General features: G+C 43.4%; 1 protein-coding gene across 8 annotated transcripts in view; it reads left to right on the top strand.

Annotated features, from left to right (window-relative positions):
- The window catches only part of nfia (nuclear factor I/A), a 144838-nt gene that overhangs the window by 110583 nt on the left and 8392 nt on the right, over positions 1-25863 (top strand). For 3 of the 8 annotated variants that reach the window (XM_086284758.1, XM_086284761.1, XM_086284757.1), the window contains exons 5-10: positions 9600-9717; positions 13837-13964; positions 15872-15922; positions 18605-18772; positions 21698-21876; positions 25532-25697. In XM_086284758.1, coding sequence (XP_086140884.1) covers positions 9600-9717; positions 13837-13964; positions 15872-15922; positions 18605-18772; positions 21698-21876; positions 25532-25697 — 810 coding nt within the window. The remainder of the gene's footprint in view (positions 1-9599; positions 9718-13836; positions 13965-15871; positions 15923-18604; positions 18773-21697; positions 21877-25531; positions 25698-25863) is intronic. The other 5 variants (XM_086284762.1, XM_086284764.1, XM_086284759.1 and 2 more) reach the window with 4 other exon arrangements.

The raw sequence follows: 25863 nt of genomic DNA, 5'->3' as shown, positions 1-25863 counted from the left end.
CTTCACTGAACACAACTCCTCCCCCTCCATCACTTCACCTGCAGGCAACGTGAAGATGGACACGGCAGCTATCAAAGAGGAGCTGGTCAGTAAAAAGAAAACATTTGGAGATTACCATTTTAGTGCTGTCAGCGTTACTCTCGTTAAAATGACCTTAACGCTGTAACTGCATTAATGTGGTGAGTTACCGCGGATCACCCTGTGTGTGGGGCTACACGGCGTAGTGTTTGTTAACAGTCTGAATGGCCCAGGGGAAGAAGCTGTTAGTGTGCGGAGGTGTGGGACCTGATCGACTAGTGGGTCAAGCAGGTGGTGGGCGGGGTGCGAGGGGTCACCTGTGATGGCCCTGGTTTACCTGAGATGATTTTTTCTCTGGGCAGATGGAAGCAGCATCCTATCAGTGTTGAGATCATTATAATGCTCCTCAATATAAGCTGAGGTTAGACCATCAGCCCTGGCTACTATTTCGCTCCAGTTACTTTTACCATCGCCCTAAGGAAAGCGTTGCAATTTTACTCAATGTGAAGCTGAAACAAAAAATATGAAGGACAATGAGATTTCTCATTTTCATCCTTTAATTTTGAATTCTACCTCCAGATGTTCTTGTTTCACTCCATTATTTGCTTTTCATAGAAATAACTTTATTACTTTTACTTTTTCTTTTTTCCCTACTGACAAAGTTTTTCTATTCGGCTGTATTATAAATGAAGTCTCTCTCAGGCTGAATGAACATGTATTCACACACACACACACACACACACACACACACACACACACACACACACACACTATTCAAGTACATTAGCTTTTAACTGATAACCTGAAATGCCTATTGCGCGCACACACACACACACACACACACACACACACACACACTGTGGACTCTCCTGCACTCTAATCCATAAGTGATTCTTCCAGAGCCGCATCGCTGCAAATCTGCTGACCAACACAAAGCGCGCGCCTGCACACACACACACACACACACACACACACACACACACACACACACACACACACACACACAGAGCGAAAGGGTGTGTGTGTGTTTGTGAATACATTTGTGTCTGTCTGAATGTGTCTGTGTGTGTAAGTATATGAATATATACTGTACTTATAGAGTGTGTGTTTGTGTGTGTGTGTGTGTGTTTGTGTGTGTGTGTGTGTGTGTGTGTGTGTGTTGCAGCAGCATTAAAGCAGCTCTGCTTTGCTGCCACAGACACTTTTCTTACTCCTCACTTTGCTCGCATTAGAAATATTAAATGTAGACAAAGCTGAAAAATGTTTTTCATCTCATCTCCTTTTATATTAATACAATACACACGTTATTCTCAGTACATCTCAGTACATTTTATTCATACAGCCAAAAGTTACACATTTGTGTGAGTGATTTCTGTAGAAAAATTTATCCAGCCTGATGAAACCTGTAAATGTCTCAGATTACAGTGGAACCTGAAGGAAGCGCTCCATCCTCAGGTTCCTCCGCAGTCGAAGCGAATTCGTGTAGAAGTTTCTGCTGATTTATGTTAACGTTCACCTCATGAGTCCGAACTCTACAGCTTTTTATGTTCTTCTTGATGAAGCTGTTGTCATAATTTCCTGTAGTTATATATTTGTGATGTTTTGAGCTCTCGGGGCCACCGTACGGTGGCCAAAGAATATATGTATGATGCTGAAGCAAACCTGGAAGGACACCTTTACTTCAGTGTAAAACTCAGCTGACGTCGGCAGATTCTTGCTGCGGCCCTCGTTCTCCTAAGCGTTCCCCTTTAAGAGCATAAAAAGAATTCATGCATTTCTTCATTCAAATAAGCAGCTGTGGGGGAGTGACAACAGGCGAACATCTGCATCATGCAGGATCAAATTCAGACTCCAGCATGTTTGGATGAGGTGGAAGATTACAGGAAGCAGAAATTACGATTTGCTGCCAAAGGTCACCTGATCACTTCAGTGTGTGTATTATCAGGAGTATGTATTTCTTTTCTTTTTTTCTTTTTCTTTTGCCTGTCCCGTTTGGATCTTTAGCCATCAGAATTGTTGTCTTAAGGCCAAGAAAGATGCCAAGTTGATTTACTTTACCGGGTGGATCATCATGGCCTTGCCATATTGGTCCATTTGATTGACCTTTATTATAATTATGTATTTATTTTATTTTCGTTTTTTAAAGACGGGACAGACATGACTGGGGGATAGGACAGAGAGAAAGAATGAAAGAAAGAGAGGGAGAGAAAGAAAAATAGAGGGGAGAAGAGATGGTGAGAAAGGGGGGAAGAAAAAAAAGAAGAACAAACAAAACACCTGGATCAGCTGTATGGAGATTTTAAAAAAAAAACCAGAAGAGAAAACAAACAACAAAGAGCAAAATAATAAAAACAACACCATCACAATAAACTAGCTAACAGTAGATAACAGTAGATGCAAAATATTACATGTTATTGTTTTTTTTTGTTTTTTTGTTTTTTAGTATGTATTTCAATGAAAGTGTTCCCGGTGGTAGGACATGGTGCAGAAGTAGCACTGGGAGTCTCCGTTTGATGCCAAAGAAAAGATAACAAACTTCTTCTGGTTCCTGCGTGCTGAAGGGGAAGTCTCAGGAGAACCTGAGACCAGGAAACCAGGAGCCTGAAGAAAATTTTAACATGTAATGTGACAGGCAGTGTGAAAAACAGTGAGAATGAGGCACAGGAAAAAGGCAAAGTCCAAGAAACAGTCCAAAGATTAAAAACAAGGAAAGAACTCCGAACATGGCAATAGACAGAACCTTACTTGAAGCTTCACCTACATCACCATCACCCCACAGCACTCTTTGTGATTATATGAAGAATCATTTCTGGTGTGGTTCTTCTTTAAATGGAGTGAACACACACACACAAACACACACACACGCGGGGGTCTGCAGGGGTGACTGAAGCCTATAGCTCACCAGAAGATGAGATGTGGTTGTGGTGGAGGGGGGGCTGGTGGGGTATTGAACAGAGCGCGCACGCACACACACAGCGGGTGACCTTGGCGTTGTGCAGCCATTACACAATTCACTGGCAGGCCAATCGAATCTCTCTCTGTCGATCAATATCCTATTAAAGCAGCACACAAAGAGAGAGAGGCCGGCCGGGCGAGCGAGCGGGCAGGTTAGTGTAGCGGCCGCGGTCACATGTAATTGGTCACTTCAGTGTATTCCTGACTTCTCCTTCCTCTCTCTCGCTGCGATGTGTCATTAAACTCTCGCTCTCTCTTCCTGTCGTTCTTCCTCTGATCCTCCTCTTTCTTTTTTTTCTTTGCTCATATTCCTCCTCTCTTTCTTCCTCCCTCCGTCCTCTCCCTCGCAGTCTGTTTCTGCCGCTCTGTACAAACCTCACCTGAGCGAGACATTACAGCTGCGTTTATGAGGGCCATAAGTTTGTGGACAGTAACTTGTGTTTGTTGTGCTTGTTGAACTGACAACAGCGAGGCGTCCATCTGTCACCAGAATTCCTACCGGTCAAAATTTAACCAAAGCAGTGCTCCTCAGGAAATAAGAGCTGCTGGTTGCTGAGGGATGAGCATAAAATTGGGATCAGCATAAAATTGCTAGGTCTAGTTAATAGTTTTTTAAGGGTTAATAGGAAAAAAAATATTACTGTACTCATATACACATACCAGCTAATGTTAGCCTCAAGTTTCCTAAAAATCACACTTTCCCTCTGACAAACAGTTTGATTACATTCTTATATTGTATGAGAGTTTAATCACTAAGAGTCCAACAATGTTAGATCCACTTCAAAGACCATTTCATTATGACCATAACAGTAGCTAACAGAGGCCAACGGCAGCTTACCGAGGCTATTAACAGTTAACTAAAGCCCCTTTTCCATTAATACCTACTCGGATATACTCACCTGGTTTTCCATTACAATCTGGTACTACCTAACGTTCGTGGTTGTCGTCATAGCAACGCATCCAAGCATCCCGCAATGTAATTAATATACGACATGATTGCTACAAAAAAGGTGGACGTCAAGTAGGGCTGCACGATTAATCGTTAGAAAATCACGATCTCAATTCATACTTATGTGCGATCTCATTTCCAAATGACAACGATTCCAAAAAAAATAAAAAATAGCCGGCGACGATTGTACCGCATTTTGATCCGGGACGTAATTTGCATGAAAACAAGCGCTCACTCTTCCTGCTCAACAAATGACAAGGGCGGAGCCTTATACCACGTGATACTGGATGCTAAAATTGGCAGGGAAAAAACAACGGAGAGCACGTCAGAGATGATGAAAAAGTGACAGGAGAAAATCCGTCCCGTCAACCACCCAAACATCAATAACGGGAACCTTATACAGCGCTTCCCTATACCCGTCGAACTCCCGCAGGCACAAAGAAATTACGGAGGCTATTACTTATCACCTGACCAAAGATATGGCTCCCATCAACACTGTGCAAAACGAGAGATTTAGGAAAATGATCAACACCCTAGACAAACGCTACACAGTGCCGTCCCGCAACTATTTTTCTATTGTTGCACTACCTGCTCTATACACGCAGTGTCGAGCAACGGTGGAGACGGAATTTCAAGCAGTACAACATTTTGCGGCAACCACAAAATGTGAGACATTTGTTGTTTTTATGTTTATTTATTGTTTTTATGTTCAGTCTCAACTGTTACGAAGTTGATGTGCAGTTAATAAGTGTAATAAATATTTATATTGGAAAAGAAAATCGTGAGAGAATCGTGATCTCAATTCTAAGCCAAAAAATCGTGATTCTCATTTTATGCAAAATCGTGCAGCCCTAATGTCAAGGCAAGAATATATCTGCTGCTCGGTCTGTGGCTTTTTGTCATACTCGGGGAACACGGCGTTGTTTTTTGTAACCGTTTCCTTCATTGGTGAGTTTCAAAAAAGGGTGGTTTTATTTTTGTCAACATGACGCTCTCATGACTCATCGAGTGACGCTACTGTCCAGCTAATCGGTGGCATGCAGTCTGACGATGTTACATTTTAGTACTGACTAAGAACCCTGGGCGAGCAGGTACTAAAAAAGTACTTGGTAACAGGTACTATGACCTAATGGAAAACCCTGATAACTGTTGTGAACCGTGCCAAGTCGATCCGAGTAGGTACTAATAGAAAAGGGGCTTAAGGCTAACACAAGCTAACAGTACCTAACTAAGGCTAACTACAGCTAACTTAAGGCTAAGGGTAGCTAAATAAATGAGGACACTTCTCACCCTGCATTGACAGCTGAGGTAAACAGTGGACTAAACACAGAAAATTCTCGGGGAGATCCGTCTAGGTGCGGCTGTTATGGGGTAAACTCAAAATGTTTTTGATCTCTGTTAGCTGACATGTTAGCATGTTTGTCCTACAGAAGCTAACATATCTAGAATTATGCACTTGAATTGGGCAGTGTAAGAAAACGGAACTCGGTTGACTGCAATCTGTAATCTACTGACATCTAGTGGTGAAAAATGTTACACACTGAAAGTTTAAGATTTGAAAGGTAATTCAAGCATGATTGTGTATGGCAATCTGTTAAATTACTGCAGGTGAAGGGACTTCTCAAACCTGGTTTCTTTACATATTAGATTTAAAATGCTGATATTTGTGTTAAAATAATACGATCTCTACATTTTCATAGTCAGGGGATCTTTTTAAGTGAATCGATTAAACAATGGGTGTTCCAGTTATTAATTGTGCCTAGCAAACTGGCACGTGGGTGTAGCACAGGCTGTAAAAGGAGCTGCAGCTCACTCTGAGTCTCTTTGATGTTTTTAGACACTTGTAACCAGCTCTCTCACACACACTCACACACACAGATGCATGAGTGGAGTGCCAGCAGTGCACCTTGGCACTGAAACAGATTTCATGAGAACACACACACACACAAACTTCCTGCCAGTGTGTCAGGAGAGTTGATATTAGACGTAAGGATGTTGGGGATTACAGCTGATATGATGGCTTCACACACACACAGTGCAAACACACAAACACTCAAATAGATAAGAAGGCAGATGACCCACTTGGCACCTTCTCGTACCTTCGTCTCTCTCTCACACACACACACACATACACACACACACACACACACACACACACACACACACACACACACAGGATGAAAGATGAATAAACCTGGAGGCCTGCATGCTTCAGACTCCTCCTCCTCCCTCCCCTGCCCTCTGCCACACACACCTGGTGGTGTGCCAGCAGCAGATGGGCACCGTGGCACAAATGACACAAAGATGTTTGACAATTTTAATAATAATCACAATAATAATCATAATAATGAAAGTGTGAATTGGAACAATAAAACAAAGGGAACAGCTGTAAGCGATCAAAGAGGTGCCTTTGCGAGTTCTCACAGAAACACGATGAAGATGTGCTTTAAAGGGGGGTTACAGTAGTAACCACTGTATGGCGAGTGACCTGAAAGCATCATTAATACAGCGAAGTTGAGCCGAAGCTCCAGCTGGCAGACGTCCAGACAGCAGAGCACCGGCCCCCGGCATTCAAATGCAAGAAGTAAACACAGAGCAGCTTCATTACTGCCAGAAATCTAATCAGCAAGGATACAAATCAACCAGGAGCAGCTGCAGAGTGCTGCCAGCGCCCTCCACAGGCTGCACACGTCAGTGCAGCAGTGCCTCTCAGACAGAGCCCATCAACACCATGTTTCAGCTGTCATCTCATTTATGATTAACCATTAACATCTCAGAGGTTCACCCACAGCCTCAGTGAGCACATGCAGCAGATTATCCATGATTGGCTGCTTTTATATCCTTATCTCTTTTTATTCTAGAAAAAATCAGCTTTTCACTGAATTTCCCAGAGGAATTATTAAAGTTCTATTTTTATTCTTAATATTAGATGGTACACCATACTTTGTGTCTACTGATTATCTTTATTTTTACCACTTTGGACAGTTTCAGTTCAGTTCAGCTTTATTTATATTGCACCAACAACAGTCGCCTCACGGCACTTCATATCGTAGGGTAAATATCCTACAATGATACAGAGAAACCCCAACAACAGACAACCCCCTATAAGCAAGCTTGGGAGACAGCTGGAAGGAAAAACTCCCTTTTAACAGGAAAAAACCTGGCGGAGCCAGGCTCAGTGAGGGACGGCCATCTGAGAGACCAGTTAGATTTACTACTATCACAAGGGCTTATCCATTATTTTTAACAGTTTATGCAACTAGTAAAGGAGTCTAGGACTTGCTTATGATGGCTGTTTTAACATCAATGATTGTTGGCGATCTCCATGTTACCATGGAGATGTTTAAAATGTCTAAACATGAGTTAGCTTAGTGAGCGCGAAGCTTCAGAAAGCAAGTGAACAAAGTGGCGTACGATATAACATGTTCTCAAGGTTTTCAGCAAGACTGCGATAACGAAAATAATCGAGTCTATAGGGGAGTTTGGGATTTGCAGTGCATTATGGGATGAGTAGTTCCTTCACAGTTAAGTCACTCTCCACACGGTAGCTTTGCCTTTTTCAACTCAAGACTGGCTTCACTGAAAGCTTCACACTCTTTATGAGTTTGTAAAACCTCAGAGGAGAAGTGAACAAGAAGTTTCCGTCCAAAACTGGAGTCATAAAAAAGTTGACTGCAATTATTAAATTACAGGGTAAGTTTACTTGTCCTCAGACGTAAAAACACAGAACAGGTCGACTGTTCGTTACGAGCCGTGGCAGTCACAGGAAACTTGTACGTTCTTTATTTTTCAGTTTTTAAATTATCTTTGTTTTTACTTCCTGCTCCCGTGGGAAAGGAGTTTAAAACGTCCACACACGAATGACCAACTCTCTGTGTGTGTATATGTGTGGGTGTGTGTGTATGTGTGCATGTGTGCGTGTCTCAGGTCAGCCCTATCTCTACAGGGCAGAGAGAGAGAGAGTGATAGATAGGTGGAGCGAGATCACGGTGCTGAGCTCAGCAGAAAACTCCCCACCAGGTCCTGTCAGTCCTCCCCCTCCCTCCTCCTTCTCCTTTCATCCCATCACACCATCATGCTATCTGTCAATAAAACGATGAAGAGTAGGGATGAGGGTGTGGGGGGGGGCTGGAGGCGAGGGGGTAGATGGATGTCCGGTTTTGAAGCTGATTGCTGCCTTTGTTCAGCAGGATTTTCAAATTGAAGCATTTGACAACAAAGAGCCGGATCGCTCCCTCGCTCCCTCCCTCCCTGCTTTAACACGGAGAGCCTCGCAGGGCTTTGTGGAAGAGCTTCTGTCCCCCGAGAATAGGATGGGGGGGGGGGGGGCAGCAGAACATGAACACATCAGAGAGGAAGAGGGCCACAGCTTGTTGTTGTTGGTAGATGCTAATGTTGCGTGCTAACTGCTCTCATATACAATGATGACATAAACTCCTGTTGTGAGCTAATATTGAATATGTAAACAGAGACAAGCGGTGCTCGGCTGCTCGTCAGGCTGTTTGTTGGGAGCAGTGGCTTCAGAGTCTCATTTATAAAAGCGACTCATTTTTGTCTTTTTTTAAGGAGGGCAGTAATTTTATCACCTCCTGAGCCAATTCATCCGCCCGCCAGATTAGTCCTGACGATCCTCTGACTGTCAGAGGAGACGTTAACAGCTCTGAGCTGAACAGAGTCCCACTACTGCACACACAGGTGGGGCAATTTTAAATGCATACACCTGTGCACTTACTGGAGTGTTTAACGAGGAGCTAAACAACAACACCTGTCCGCACACAATCCCTGCATCATGCACTTCAGGGTGAGCTCAGAAAACGTTCCCTGGAAGCTGCAGGAGGATCATATGTCGAAGCTAATCTGCTGGTTCTGCTCGGCCAGAAAATCCCAGTGACTGATGCAAACACACAGTCACTCAGAATTTCTCCTTAAAATATTCTCCCAGGTTATTGGTGCTTTAACGTGGAGTTAATCAGGCTGTTCAATCAGTTGTGTTTTTGAAACGCAGGAATATTCACACGAGACATCTAGCGGGACGATAAGTGAAACTTATTTTCAAGGTCTGTCCCTCTCTTGTCCTTCACCTCCATCGGCACCATCTCTCCGTCACTTTACAGTTTTTGTTTTAGAAGTGCAGATTTAGCACAGAGGTTTCTGTTGGTCTAGTTTCCAGGGGAGAGGAGGTCCAGGATATAGCCTAACCCCGTCACTGGAAGAATGTGATAAAACTTATGTTATGCTTGTGGCGTGACGGGCGGTCAGATGTCCAGTGACGCGTTGTGTTGCAGCATCTCTTCAGGCAGGAGGAAACACATTTAATAAGAGTCAACCTTTACTTTTTAAATGTGCACTTTGGATGATTAGAAGCTTTAGCCTTCTTTTCTCGTGTGCAGCAGCTTTATGAGACAGTAACTGCTGCCGCAGCAGGCTTTCATTGGAGTGTCCGTACTCCCATGAAGTCTCCTTCACTGCTGGAAGTTTCTTGTCTCCTTTAAGGAAACCTGAAAGTGTCAGTGAGGAGCTTTCACAGCTTGTCCTCCTGATTTTTATCAACATGTTTAATGCACCTTGTTCAGCCTCCAGGTGTGTGTGTGTGTGTGTGTGTGTGTGTGTTCACTGGTTATATAAAAATGTCACCGTATCCGTACTGACACTCTCTGTCTGTCTGTCCGTCCATCAGCGCCCATCGCAGCCGGCACCGGGCCAAACTTCTCGCTGGCCGACCTCGACAGCTCCTCCTACTACAGCATGAGCCCAGGAGCCATGAGGAGACCACTGCCCAGTACCTCCTCCTCCAGGTACACACCAGCACACTCAGCACCTCCTCCTGTTGTTCATGTGACTATTTATCAGTTTTAATGACTGCAGTCAATCAATCGATTGACTAAGGTCAAAGTGTTTCTCAAAGAGGGAAACATGCGCGTCATAGAAAACTCTAAACAATGATCCAATAAGTGCTTTTGTAAAATAGAAGAAGTAGAAAACTGATTCTATAATATTTCATGGAGCACCTGTAATAAAATAAATGGGACGCAGAGTCTGTGCAGTGACTCGCAGCACCTGCGCCCTGTTTAAATAACCTTTGTTGAGCTGTCAGCGGACAGAATGGTGAGGCGTCAGTGCTGAGTGTAAGCGCCACCTAGTGGCCCGTGGACTGACCTTTCAGCGATGCTGGAGAAGTCGCTTCATCATTGGCCGATGTTCCCAAACCAGAACTCGAGATGGCTTCATTTCGTTTTTTACTTCCAAACATTCAAATCCAGATGGTTTATGTTCCAGCCGTACAGTGCTCAGAGGACGCACAAACAACAAAGAGTTGGTTGGATTTGTGAAATGAAATGACTGCAATGGACAGATGCAAGGATGACGACGGTCACACCCTCGTGCAGTGCACTGGATGGATGCTGTATCACAGACACGATAGGACAGCTGTCAGTATTTCACTAACTCACCTGCAGGGTGTGTAGAGTGTAGAGGCTACGGCAGCTTTGGTCTGTGCATGAACACTAACTGTTTGTTCCTAATGTGGCTTAATGTATGTTAGAGCGCACACACACACACACACACACACACACACACACACACACACAGCTGATTGGTTCTGATCTGACCCCCTAAAACAGCCCTTAGAACACATGTGTCAAAGTCAAGGCCCGCGGGCCACATCCGGCCCGGCGTACATTTATATCTGGCCCGCGAGATCATTTTATATAGATATATTATTATTGTTATGCATGGCCTGGCGATAGGAGGTGCTAATAATATACAAACAACAGATCCCATAATGCAGTGCTGCAGCCTCCTTGCCGAACGCTAGGCTATTTGGGAACATTCCCGCGTCAATCAAGTCAAACTTTTGTTATTGCGAAGCTAGCCGCTCACAATGGTGGAGAGAAAAGTTGACTCTGAAAGCAGAGCCTTTCAGCGCCAGTGGGTGACTGACTATATGTTTACAGACATTGCTAGTAAACCCGTGTGTCTTAATAGTGTTGCTAATGTGGCTGTAATTAAGGAATTTAATTTAAGACGGCACTACGAGACAAAACATCAGGATAAGCTGAAAAACCTAAATGCAGAGAAGAAACTACAGAAAGTAGAAGAGCTAAAGAAGAATCTGACATTTCAGCAGACTTGTTTTCACCAGAGCAAAATCACAAAGTGAAGCTGTTGTGAAAGCAAGTTTTATTGTAGCAGTGGAGATAGCCAAATCAGCCCGGTACCACTGTAAAGAGCTGCATGATGAAGGTGTGCGACGTCTTGTGTCCAGACAAAATGCAGATTTTGGCAAATGTGAGCCTGAGGAGAAATACGATTGCTGATGGGGTTTGTGAGATGGCCACTGATTTAAGAACACAGTTGTGTGAAAAAGCAGAAAGTTTATCGCATACTCTCTTGCTGTGGATGAAAGTATAGACATGATGGACATTGCACAGCTGGCCATCTTCATCCGTGGAGAGGAAATATTGAACATTAAATCGATGCACGGGACAATGACAGGAAAAGACATTTTTTAAAACGTATGTCAAAGTGTAACAAACTTGTTGGACTTACAACAGATGGAGCGCCGGTGTTGTGCGGTGAAAAAAGCAGACTAGTCAGCAGGATGCGAGTAAAGATGCAGGAGGAGAACTGCACTGGTGGGTTAACAGCATATCACTGCATCACACACCAGGAAAGGCTGTGTGGTAAAATGGAGCATGTAATGATCACCGTAACACAAACCGTAAATTTTATCCAAGCTAAAGGTTTAAATTACCGTCAATTTCAGTCTTTTATGTGGGAAATAGATTCAGTTTGCCGACATGCCATCATACAGAGGTCCTTTGGCTGAGTTGGGGAAAAGTTCTCAATAGAGTTTTTGAGCTCAGCAAGGAAACCTGTCAATTCATGGACATGACATGTATGATGCGGTGAAGGCATTTCAAGTGAAGCTGTCACAAATGCACCAGTGCAACTTGCCTCACTTTCCCTGTTGCCAAGTAATGTTGAACCAAATCAGCGCACTTTGCTGAACTGCACCTGTGCAGATTCAGATGGAGCTGCAGTGTAATGATACACTCAAGGGAAAGTACGACACTGAATGGCCCGCACAGTTTATTAGTTCCACTCCTGAAGCAATGCTCCGTCTACATGCGGCTCCAACCTTGTGTTTGCTTTCATTTATTTTTTTCTGGGGTTTTGGCAGCATGTTCATATTTCTAACTTGCATAATTTTGACAGGATATATTTTTATGAAGAGCAAAATATTTAAAGTTAAAGTTTATTTTTTTAAGTTTATTTAATCTGGAATAACATTCCTGTCTGTTTTTATTCATATTTGTTTAAAAAACATTGTTTTAGTGTGTTCAATAAATGTTTATCTTGTTTGGCCTGCGACCTAAAGTGTGCCTTGAGTTTTGGCCCCCTGTGCAATTGAGTTTGACACCCCTGCCTTAGAAGGTACTCACAACTCACTGATATCCTCACAGTGATGGTTTAAACTCAAATGATTATACAAACACACTCTCTCTCTCACTCACACACACACACACACTCTCTCACACACATATGCTTGCAGGGTTTGCCCTGACCTCTTCTCTTAAATCGATGCGGTCGCAAAAGTCGTCTGTCTGCTGAAATACCTGCCCTGCAGCGCACACGCACGCACGCACGCACGCACGCACACACAGTTAGCTGAGTGTGTGTGTGTGTGTCCTCTGTCTTCTACACCCTCTCCCCCTCTCTCTTCTCTGACTCCAAACACATCTCCAGAGACCTCCCACACACACACATTACCACACACACACACAGAGAGATCGCTGTGAGGCAGTGAAGCAGATCCATATGGAAATATTTAAGTCTTTACTAATGTCAAAGACCCTCCATTCATACAAACACATCTCAGTGTACAGGCAGAACACACACACACACACACACACACTGTTAATGTTTTAACTTCCTGTTAAACAAACAGATCTGGCCAGTGAGGTGTAAACCTGCTGTCTGTGAGTCGTTGCTCTCATTTCTCAGGCTTAAACCTTAAAGTAAAGCAAACAGAAAATGTGTGAAATGCATAAATAACTGCACAAGTACACAAAGACTACAGCTGGGTTTGGAGGGTAAAGGAGGACATGTAAATTTATGTCTTACAGAAAGGTATGAATTCAGACTTTGTCCTTCCTTTTCTTCCTGTCAGGGATGCTCTGGTTTATCCAGTGTGAGCATCCATCAGATGCTGCTGTAAGTTGATGCCTGAGAGTCATTTAGTCCACGGGACGTGTACGGTTTGATCTCATGTCAACCCTCCTCGCTGCTCTTTTCTTTTTACCATAAAACGCCACATTGTCAAAGTTCACATGGAGTCAGCCAATCAGTGATGTCAACAAATGAGCACTGGACTCCAGTGAAAGCAAAAATGGCCTCCATGGAAAAGTTCAAGGAAAACACCACTGCTAGCCAAGAAGATCACAAAAGCAAACTGCAAACAAACATCTGGATGATCTCCGAGACTTCTGGGAAATCTTCTGTAGACTGACAAGACAGAAGCTGAACTTTGTGGAAGGTTTCAGTCCCATTACATCTGCATCAAACTAACAGCTTTGTTCCCTTAATGAATGAAATCATCATTTAAAACCTGCACTCTGCATTTACTCAGGTTCTCTTTATTTGATGATCTGAAACATGTGAGTGTGACCAATATGTGGGGAAAAAAGAAATAAGGGAGGGGCAGGTAGGTGAGATTGAACAGTTGGATGTGTGGGAGGGAGCCTGATGTGCTGGTCTCAGGTTTGGGTGGGACTTCAAACAGCTGATAGCAGGAATCAGAGGGGTCTGTGTGGGTGTTTAGGACTCCACCTGTTCTCCGTTTGAGCTCTGAGCTGGAGAACAGCGGGGTTAATAATGGGAGGAGTCACCAATGCTGCTCTGTCTCTCTGCAGCTCTGCCAAGAGGATAAAGTGCATGGAGGAGGACGTGGACAGCCCGGGGGAGGAGTCCTACTACCCAAGCCAGGGTCGGTCTCCAGGCAGCGGCAGCCAGGCCAGCAGCTGGCACGACGTGGAGCCAGGTATGTAACCACACCCCGAAACGAAACCCCAGCCGCCTCCTCTAATAACAGCCCCGCCATCTTAATACCCCATCTGACCCCGGCCCTAACACTCCCCCCACCTCCACCATGCAGACTCTCGTCATCACACATCCCAGAGCTAACCTGCCGCTCCAACGCAGCCCAGCGGAGCGATGCTACCATGGTGCAGTGTGCAGTTGGTGCTTCCAGCAGGGTGTGTGTGTGTGTGTGTGTGTGTGTGTGTGTGTGTAAGAGTGATTTTTTTAATGTTTTGTCAGAGTGTGATCTCTCGACTGCCTGTCTCATAAAGAGGACGTCACAGGTTTGATCCTGCACACTTGCAGAATCAGATCCAAAACAGTCACATAAACAGGAAGCAGCCTCCAGCATGCCTCCGTGTAGCTCAGTGTGAATCTGAACAGTTCAGAGACACAAATCTGTTCAGTGAGCCTCACGAAGCCGAGAAAGGGGGGAAAAATTTAATTCGCATTAATATGTCATTAAACTGTCATCTCAGAAGAAATCCATGTTTTTTAATTTGTCTTATAATTATTATAAATTAGTCGATTCATTCTTCACTTTTAATTACTTTTTCAACAGTCAGGCAGTTTGTTTAGTTACCCTTAGTTACCTTTAATTTTTGTATTTTTACGTCATATTTTTAAATATTTCTTTGGTGGGTTTTTCTAGATAGAGAAGTCAAATTATACATTTAAATTTCAAATGTTTTGATATAATATAAATAATAATCTGGCATTTGACAAATATACAAATATCAGTCAAATAAAATATATTTTAATACAAAAAGTCTTTACGTTCATTTTGACATTTTTATTCAGTATTTTTATGATATTTTATTTCAGTGAATGTTGCGTTTTTCAAATATATTTATAGATATTCTTTGCGTGGCTTTTATGGGTTAGAATGATTTTATATTTTGTTTGCCAGGTGTTTGTTTGCCATTTTGTTAAATGGGTTGGAAATTTATTCAGTTACATGTTTTAGTTTTTATTCTTAATTCAATTTTACATGATCATTTATTTATTTTTAATGTTCGTTAAAACTATACTGTAATTGTTATTGAACTTATTAAAATATTTAGATAGAAATTTTATTCTTGCATTTAAAAGATGTGAATATCAATCAAATATGTTTATTAATAATATTAGAATAAGAATATTATATTTTTATAATTGCTATTATGAAGGTATTTAAATTTTCTTTCTGTTCTAAAACATTTTTTAATAATATTTTGGAAATTCGAGCAGACCCCCGCGAGTACCCGGTTCGATTCCCAGCCGAGCGACCATCTGCTGCATGTCGTTCTTCTCTCTGTGCTGTTTCCTGTCACTCTCTCTGCTCTCAGTCTTTTGAAGGAACAAAAATGTCCAGGAAGATATGTGCAGAATAAACTGCTTTCCTAATATAAATTCATTTTACAGAGATGTTTAGGTTTCTGTTGAGTATTTCTATGATTTCAGTACAATCAAATCTATTTTTAAAGCAGGTTTACAGCTACAACAGAAGCACGTCCACTCTGGTTCATACTGAATTATAAATCACAGGTTAGCTGTCTCAAAGGAAACTAAAAATATTTTATTTTTATTTGCGTTAGAAAAAATAGAAAATTGCTTTAATTCTCAGTTATTATTTATTATATTCAGTTCATTGCATTCACATTGTTCCAGTGCATTTTTGGTTTATTTTATTTTTTACTTTCATTTTTGCAGACTCAGAGATTTTGTAGTTTTATTTTGGTAACCATGTTCTTAAACACACACGCATACACTGATTATATTTATGAGTTCCTTCCTCTTCCTGTCTCCTCTTCCTCTCTCAGCCGGTGTATTCATGCTACTTTTCCTTTCCGTTTCTTTTCTTCCTTTCCTCCGTCTTGCGTTGGAAAGCTGGATATAAGCTGCGTGGCTCTCTAGCTAGCTCTTTCATCTCCCGACAAGGTAAAGACGTCAACACGCCTCCTCACTTCCTGTCTACATGTCTGTGAAACCGCCTCCTCCTCCTTCTCCTCCTTTTTGTCTGAGTTTCCGTCTCGTGCCCCCCTCAACCTCCTTCACCTCCCCACCGCACTCCACCCAACCCTAACTCCACTCACCTGGCAGCATGCTGATGATGTCACTGTGGCACGTCGATTTTGTTTAGTTTGTGGACGAGAAAACCAGCTGGATGGACAGCAGGACAGTTTGTGTCTGTGTGCGAGTGTGTGTGTGTGTGTGTGTGTTGAATGTGAATATGTGACATGGTAACGAGTAAAGGTGTTGTTAGTTTGTGTATCAGGAGACGTTTGAATCTGATAAATGACCAAAACTAACCACAGATTGTATATTAAAGATGGAAGGTAACTCAAACTGGTTTTCAGTGTGAGGCAGCCTAATGGCTGCTGGATGAGAGGGTGGAGCTCTAACTTACTGCTAATTAGTAACATCAAAACCCTTGAATTTCACTCAGCAGTCCTGGAGCTCCGCCTTTTTGGACGCTCTGCTAGTACAGGAACCTCACAGCAGCCAAGTTATTGGTCAGTTGACGTCATTATGACAGTCCAGAGGTCGAGTTCGGGTGAAGCCGAGCAGACAGCTAGCGGCTACAGCCACCTGTGTCACCATCCACCTGTCAATCAAAGAGGCCACACCCCTAATTATTATGAAGGGCAATATTATCTAGAGACCAAACAGTTTCTGGATTGTGTTGTATTGGACAAAGGTGGATGAAGATGGAGTTGCCAAGCAGAAAGAGAAGAGGAAGACCTCAGAGGATGTTCATGGATGTAGTGATGGAGGACATATTGGTGTGAGAGAGGAGGATGCTGGGAATGATGGAGGCAGACGATCTGCTGTGGAGACCCGTTAAAGGTCTCCACATTTAATTAAATGGTTGTGGGTTTTTATGTTTATTTTATTGTGTTGTTCCATTTTCATTTTGTAATGTTTTACAGATTTTTATTTGAAATAACATGTTTGGTTAAATTATTAACTGGGACACATTAAATAATGGCTAAATGGATGATGAATGAATGAATCATAATCAGTGATGGATTGATGGATCATGGATGGATGGATGATGAAGGATAGATGGATGGAGGATGGATGGATGGATGATGAAGGATGGATGATGGATGGATGAATGATGGATGCATCATGGATGAATGATGATGCATCATAGATGGATAAATCATGGATGGATGACGAATGATGGATGGGTTGATGATGGATGGATGGATGAATAATGGATCACGGATGGATGGATGGATGGATGGATGGATGGATGGATGGATCTTGAATGAATGATGGATGATTAATAATGGTGGATGCATCATGGATGGATGATGATGAATGATTGATGGGTGGATGGATAATGAATGATGGAGGGATGGACGATGGATGGATCAATCATGGATGACTGATAGATTGGATGGATGGATGGATGGATGGATGTGGAAACAGGATGAGGAAGAAGATATTGAACAGCCTCAGTTCCACCTGACAAAACCTCTTCGGTCCTTCATCACACTCACAAACAAACAACCCCCTCTGCCTCTTCCTCCTCCTACTGCACCTCTGCCCGTCACTACAAGCCCCACCCCTTCCAGGTAGACCACAATCTGTGTTGTTCCCTCTGTTCACAGCTCGTCTCCGAGCTGTGGAACAATCGTGTGTTTGTGCTGATAATCAGCCATGCAGAGCCTTATTTGCAGTAAAAGTACTTCAGAGTAAAAGTACTCCATTACAATAAAAGTATTGCATGTAGAAAGCAGCCAGCCCGGGTTCAAATCTGACATGCGGCCCTTTGCCACATGTCTCCCGCCCCTCGTGTCACTCTTCACTCCACTGTGTAATAAAGGCCAAAAATAAAATATTTTAAAAAGCTGTATTGAAGATGATCACTGTTGTTCCTGTGATGAACTAATTCAGCCTGAACTGCATCTATCTGGTAGCTATGGTAAAAATTAAAATGTGAGCAGTCAAGATGTTCCCGTCTGCTGAAGCTTATTAAATATTTCAAATAAAAATCATCACATGTAAGTGTGTCTCAATATTAACGGCAGCCAGGTTATGTTTGCTTTTATCCCAGCTGATAGCGTTTCACACTGCTGAGCTGACAGGAAAGAGAAACAGCATGTCTGAGTTTCACGTCTCTCAGAAAACTGACTTTTTATGTTTGAATAAAAATGCTGCCGGCTGGCCCATCTGACACACAAAGAAATAAAAATAAATGATGGGCTTTAGATCATCACTCACATTCACATTTTTATTTGGTTTTGTGTGTTTTTATTTATATATTTTGTTGCACACTTTTCATGTCGATATTATTATTTTTATAAAATTTCAGGCTTTTGTTCTTTTTTATATTTTAGTGTTTCATTTTATTTGTCATCATTTTTACTCATGTTGTCCTTTTTTGCTGGTATCTAAAAACTTAAAAAGGTTCAGACACACTAAACTCTCTGACACCTGCAGCCTGTGACTCAATCTCCAAGCCCCGCCCCTGATCTCTAAGCCCCACTCCAAACCACCACCTCCCTCCTCCCAACTCCTCCCCACATTGGAGGTGCATAAAAAGTGTTTAAAGAATCAAATCTGCCATGACCCGCTCCTCCTCATCATGATCATCATGGTTCTTGGCAGGGATGCCGTCACCCGCCAGCGCTCTAAAGAGGTCAGAGAAGTCCGGTTTCTGCGGCACTGCGCCTTCACCGAGCAGCGCTTCCTCCACCTCCTCCTCTTCTTCTTCCTCCTCTTCCCCCCGAACGGCTTTCACACACCATCACCGGCCCGTCATTACCGGGCCTCGAGGTGAGGTCATCCCCAGCAACCTCCCTCACCCGCCTCCCACCACACACACTCACCTCCTTCACCCCACCCCCACCCCCGTCAGTCTCTGTGGATTTTGTCAGGAGGAGGCACCTGTAGACACACACCTATAGGCTGTAGGCAGGGCACTGTGTGTGTGTGTGTGTGTGTGTGTGTGTGTGTGTGTGTGTGTGTGTGTGTGTGTGTGTGTGTGTGTGTGTGTGTGTGTGTGTGTGTTATGAGAGCATCCTTCCCACCTCACACCTGTTCTTACGTCCCACCCACCCACCACTAACCCGTCTCCTGCTCCTTTCTCGTCTTCTGATTGGCTGAAATAATCTACCACAGAAACACACTTCCTCCTTATGTGTGTGTGTGTGTGTGTGTGTGTGTCTGTGCGGCTGTTGAGTCTTGAGAAGTGTTTTCCATAATAATAATCTGCAGATAATCCTCATTCATCACTTTACCATCTAATCTGGCGAGCAGCTGAAAACTCACAGATCAGCTAAAAAATGATTTTTAAGATGACAAACTTTCTGTGTAGTACAACAGGAAGCAGAGGGGTTATAAAATAATCTGATTTACTGAGCAGCACAGGCGCACCTTAACGATGCGTCATGTGATGCTTTGTCCAACATGAGGAAATGAAATCCTCACATTTAGTGTGATTTGCTTGTAGTTCAGGTCTCAGTGAAGTTTGTGCAGGAGAGCCGATAAAGTCGTCACATTACATGTAAGAAAACATTCCATCTTAAAAGCTGCAACAGCCGTCAGAGCTGTGACGAAGATTAGTAGGCAGCAGGAAATCCTGCAATTTCGCTGCTGAAAGTTAAATGTTTCACTTTTTCGAGCTTCTTATTATTTCATCTGTTACCAATTAAAAGGCCTCAACACCGAACACTGTCACGTCTTTTATTGTGAAAGCTCTGCAGGAACGAGTTGAAGCAAACTCTGAGAGATTTTGAGTTGAGGTGGTTCAGGCATCTGACAAGGATGCCTCCTTGGCGAGGTTTTCCGGGCAGGTCCCACCAGGAGGAGGCCCCGGGGCAGACCCAGGACACGGTGGAGATTATATCTCTCGGCTGGCTTGGGAACGCCTTGGTGTTCCCCCGGACAAGCTGGAGGAGGTGGCTGGGGAGAGGGAGGTCTGGGCTTCTCTGCTTGGGCTGCTGCCCCCGTGACCCGGCCCCGGATAAGCAGAAGAAAATGGATGGATGGTCTGAAGATCACTTTTGGCCTTTCTTATCAAGGTCTTTCCTCCACACCCCCTCTCTGCACCTCCAGTGATGGAGTATGGAGTATTTCTGTATTTTCTCCATCCTCACCTCCTTTAAAATTCTTCCACATGTGGTGAAAATGAAGGAACTCTGCTGTTTTAATTCTTTGCCTTCTTCTTATCGTTTATCAATCCACCTCCTGATGGAGAATATCTTCTTCAAGGAATAGTTGGCAGGGGAGAGAGGAGGAGGAGGAGAGGGGTGTCTGAGGTAGTGAAGCGAGGCAATTTGCAAAGTGGAACTAATCCCAGCTCTTTCTTCTGTGTTCGACATACCACACACACCGCTGCTGCAGCGCCGCTGAAGGCAAATCCTCCGCTTTGCCGTCTCGCCCGAAGAAAGACGAGAAGATCGATATCAGAGAAGTTCACAGATTCAGCTGATGACAGGGAAATCACACACTTTCATCCTACAGCTGAGATAGACGCTGAGATGTGGGAAGGGGGCTGATTTTACGCTGTGATTGGATTGGCCACCTGATCTATGCTTTAGCAAAAAGGAAAGTGTGAAGACTAATCTGAAAAGCAGAGATAGTGTCTGTCTCCCGAATCCAAATTGGAAGCTGGTTCCACAGAGTAGGGTCCTGAAAACTGAAGCTCTGCATCCCATTCTACTTGAAAATACTCTAGGAACAACAAGTAAGCCTGCAGTCTGAGAGCGAAGTGCTTTAATGGGGTGATATGGTACTGTAAGGTCATTAAGATAAGATGTGTCCGGATTATTCAGCAGGAGCAGGATTTTAAATTCTGGATTTAACAGGGAGCCAATGAGGGGATCTGAGGAGAAACGTGCGTGTTTTTATCTTTGGAAGTTGGTTTGTGGGTGTGAGATCCACTGGTTTACTCTGTCGATCACTGAGGCCATCAAATAAATGAAGTTGGCACAATGCATCGGAAAAAAATCCCAGAAACAGGATGTGGGACCAAACTAAATCAAACACACACACAGGTGGCTGAGCATGCCTGCACACTGAGTGAGATCATTTCTATTAATGTACACACACTCTGTCCCCGTGTGTGTGTGTGTCTGTGGTTACAAGAGAAAGAGAGAGGGCAGAGAAAGCCATCCATCCAATGATTACTGTAAATACACTGCTACAGAGCACATACACACACACACATACTCACACACACGGGCGGTCAGTGTGTATTGTCAGAGTGATAAATCACAGCAGACTTTAAGTGAATTAGTGCAGCAGCTTTAACTCTCCTTCCTACGCTCCCTCGCTCTCTCTCTGTCATTTCTAATGTCTCTCTATCTCCCTCGCTCCCCCCTCAGCATCTTCTCTGCACTCTCCTCAGACCTCCATACATCACAGGCCTTAACGAGGCCTCATCCGCTAACGAGCAATCAGAGAGTATTAGACCAATTAGAGCCTTAATTAGACTGAAGGAGAGAAGGAAGAGGAGGAGCCACGTAAATGATGTAGCCTCACCTCCATACACCTGTAGTGATTGACAGCTGGGGTGTCCTGTTGTCATTGGTTCATCTGCTCTGTGTGTCCATCGTCATGTATCTGCATGTTAAGCCACGCCCCCTTAATAAACTTAATAAACTCCTTGCTTCCCACAATGATTATGTCTCTACCTTCCTCCCCCAACTCTCCTTCCCTTTAATCATTTAATCTCTTCCCCTCTCTCTCCCCCCTCAGCGAGCCCCCACGCTCCCCCTTCCAGCCTCCACTTCTCCTCCTCCCCCATCCTGCAGCAGCCTGGCTCCTACTTCTCCCACCCAGCCATCAGGTATCACCCGCAGGAGACGCTCAAGGAGTTCGTCCAGCTGGTCTGTCCTGACTCCGCCCAGCAGGCCGGACAGGTGGGCTTCCTCAACGTAAGCACGCACAGAGACACAGACACATGCACGCACACACACATGTACACACACACAAACACATCTGAGCTGGGTTTTCCAGCCTCTGCAAAGGTGGGATCTGTTTGAAAAAGTGCTGCAGTGTGTGTGTGTGTGTGTGTGTGTGTGCCTGTGTGTGTGGCCTTTGTACTGCAGTGAGATAGTTGATATATCTAAGTCTAGACACTGAATCAATACACCTTCCACACACACACACACACACACACACACACACACACAGGCTCAGACACACAAACACAAACACAGAGCATCTGCTTTCCGTTTTTCCTACATGTTGGCCCGACTGCAGGGCGATCCCGATTGGAAGGCCGAGCCGCCTCTAACTTAACCTTAACCCCCGAGCACTCGTTCTCTGCCTGGTGTCGACTGGATGAAACAGCTGATCTTTTTCTAATCGTTACTAAGAACCGATTAAAATTGCGCGATAGTCACACTGAAATTTGTTGGAAACTGAAAGCATATTTTGTTTTGTTTTTTAACCTGGATAAAAACCAGGAAAAGAAAGCAGCCCGTGTCCTGTTTGAACACTTTGTCAGCTTTGCATTTCAAAAAATTAAAACCCATCATGTCAAATTTCTCAAATTCTAAAATGCGATGTTTGGGACAAAAAAAAAAAACTCACAACCTCACACGCACACAGATATAGCCGCTGGGAGGAGTGTTTCCACTATAGACACGCCCCTTTCACTTAATTGCAGAGTGTCACCAAGAGATGGGGCTTTCTTCCAAAAACCCTTGACCTGGATCGTTAGCTACAGATGGTTTTCTCACTTTTATTGTCGGGTCTTTGCTTTATACTCTAAAGCTCGCTGAGGCCACTGTTGTAAATAAAACTGAATTGAATTTGACATTCTTTGATAGCTGTCGCTGTAAAACTCTTTACCCATTAAAATATAAAAACTTTAATTTTTAAAAATGTAAAATAAAGGATAAAACTTCACAGTCTATTTGGCCATCCAGACGTTTTATACTGCAGATCACTAAAACTGTTTCCAGTAAAGTTCTTCATTTATCCATTTCAATCTAATCTAATAAATAAATAAATAAATTTAAAAAAGAAATAAGCTTCCTCATAGATCCCAAACCAGATGTGGAGGTGATTTCTGAGACTGGTACATCTTCATTTATCATTTATTCTGTTGCTTGCTGGGCTGTTGCCTTTTCAGACCTCTGTTTGAATTATAAGCGCATCCTTCATCGTTTCTGTTAAGTTGCAGCTTAATATTCTCATTCATTCTTTAGATTTCTTTAAACTCTCATGTTGTGCAAAAGTCTTGAGCGAAATGTAATTCCTCTATAGTTTGTATAAGAGAGGCCGGACTTTCACCTGCCCTCCAGGCTGTATGATGGTTCCAGAATTGTCCTTTGGACATCCTCGTACCTGAGATGGGGATGTTTATGAAAGTTTATCAGAATAGTGTTACCTTGATGGATGTGCCTGGGTGTGTAACTCTTATCAGCTGAGTTGTCCAGGGGCTGGGATGATGTCTTTGGAAATGTGCAACATAAGCAAACAAACAAAGCAACCTCATGGTGCCTTCCATAAAACAGGACATCAGAAGACTGCCAAAGAAATGGAGTGCAGACTACTGTGTAAATTTTAATAAATGTAAGGTTTTCCTGTTTGATCTTCAGTTTCTGTTGAAAATCTTTGTTTCAAAAAGGAGAGACGCACTTTCACAGTTACTCCAAGATAAAACGAGTAATATTCTGATGTCAGAGTTTTCATGTACGCGGCGCTGCACTGAAATCTGTTTCTCTAAATGAGCGGCCTGACTAAACTAAACATGCATGTTCCGTCACGTCATTGCACCAAGTAGAAATTACTTCTGCATGTTGTTAATTTACACTCTGGTATAATTTTTATGTATGCAAACTTTAAAAACAGGATTTCAACATTTGTAAAAATCTAAATGCAACCTATGTGATGAAATTTATTAAAGGACACGGCGGTGGCGTTCAAACATCGCAGAGATGGGGGGTTGCTGCTTGTCTGTAGGAGGCTCGGAGCACGACAGTTGAACAACAAGCACTAAAATGAGAAAAGTGAAAAGTCCGGGAATATACAAAGAAAATGATTCCTGTTCGTGAGTTCAAATCACAGTCTGCGTTCTCGCTCACCTGTCTGTAAACGTTGGCGCTAAAATTCCTGCAGTGATTTATCACAGATGTGCAGAGCGCTGAAGGAGAGTTAAAAAATAGAAGCGGTTCACAGCTGCAGTTTACTGCACTTTAAATCCAGACATTATTAGTAAAACTACTGTTAATATATTTAACAAACTGTGTTATTAAAGTGTTTATTTATGTATCCATCATCAGGATTCTAATAAATTCAATAATTGCAGTGAAAAAGCAGCTTTAAATGCTCAGGACTCATCAGTACTGAAGGTCAACGCTATGATTCTCTTCTAATTCTAGGATCTATGAACAAATTGAAAAGGTCTCGTGTAACAAGCTTGTAAATGAATACGCCTCCACCCTGCTCCCCCTGATGGATACACAAGCCATTACAACTGATTTTCCTAAATGCTGCTTAGAGGTCTTACTACCCGATGTTGTGTTGTTCCCGTCATAGGCGGGAATATCATTACGGTCCCTCAGGGAGTCAGTCAAACTGATCAGAGAGTCGAATCACAGTAAATAAAGAGTAAAGTCAGAGGAGAGCAGCCAATCAGATGGCTCCACGCCTGAGGAGTAGAGCTGAGTAGGTGTCCCGGTGTCTTACTGATTTGAATCCCTCCTCGGTCCTTGCTCTTTGTTATGGTCAGTTTTCTTTGAAGGCAAACATATTTGTCCCTTTCTTTTTTTTCCCACTTCTTTGTATGTTTCTTCACATCCACTCTTATCGCCCTGCTGTCTGTCAGTCTTCGTATTAAGGTGTTGATTATTGTTCTGATAAATTCAATAATTGCAGTGAAAAAGTAGCTGGAAATGCTCAGGAGGACTCGTCGGTACTGAACAGACCAATCACAGTGGTTTGGGCTGCGTTAACGCAGCGTTTCCAGGAAGGTTTCAGAAGGGTTTGTGTTTGCGACGTACCTGCAGCATTGATTTAACACTGAAGCACCTGCACGTCCTTCTTGGGCTAAAAGCAGGAGGAATTCTGTGTACAGGTGTTTTGGATCATCATTTTATGGATGAGAACAAAATTAAACCAACATGTCCTTCTGACTGATGGAAACAAAGACGCACGTCTTTACTGCACTGACAGGACAAATATTTCATGCTTTGTGAGAGATGGTTCTTCACTTCCAGGCAGGTCTGTCACAGCAGTTTTTGCTGCATGTTCAGCCCAGGGGCGTAATTTGCAGGGGGGTTACAGTGGTAACCCTTACCCTAAACCATAACCTAACTGTAACGCTGACACTAAAACCACATTTTGAATCTCAAAACTCCCTTCAAACACACACACACTCTCACACACACACGCACACTGTCACACAGTCTCACTCTCACACACTCTCAGACACTCTGTCTCTCTCTCTCTTTCTCACACACACACACACACACACACACACACACACACACTGAGAGGACGAGCTGTGACCGACCTGTTGATGTTTCTTTACAGAATATCGTACACATATTCTAACTGTGTCCCCCCCCACCTCTTCAGCCTAATGGTAGCTCCCAGGGAAAGGTCCACAACCCTTTCCTGCCGACGCCCATGCTGCCTCCCCCACCGCCTCCTCCGATGGCCCGTCCCGTCCCACTGCCTGTTGACGCCAAGCCGCCCTCCACCTCCTCCGCTGAGGGAGGAGGAAACTCACCCACCTCACCCAGTGAGTGTGCGCGCACACACACACGGCAGATTTAAGTACCATCACGCATCACTTCTGCGTGTTTAAACTCGATTTTCCTGCTGGCTGTCACGCCCCCACACAAAAGGAACGACGCATCAGGGTTCAGTTATTAATCTGATATTTAGTTCTCGTGTAATCTGTGAGA

The sequence above is a fragment of the Aulonocara sp. 'chitande type north' Nkhata Bay genome, linkage group LG23 (genome assembly GCF_057382095.1).
Source record: "Aulonocara sp. 'chitande type north' Nkhata Bay isolate Kocher_YH1m ecotype deep benthic linkage group LG23, A_spYH_male_GT1.1, whole genome shotgun sequence".
NCBI classification, from domain to species: Eukaryota; Metazoa; Chordata; class Actinopteri; order Cichliformes; family Cichlidae; genus Aulonocara; species Aulonocara sp. 'chitande type north' Nkhata Bay.
The sequence above is the reverse complement of the archived record's forward strand: the minus strand, read 5'-3'. Positions and strand labels throughout refer to the sequence as shown.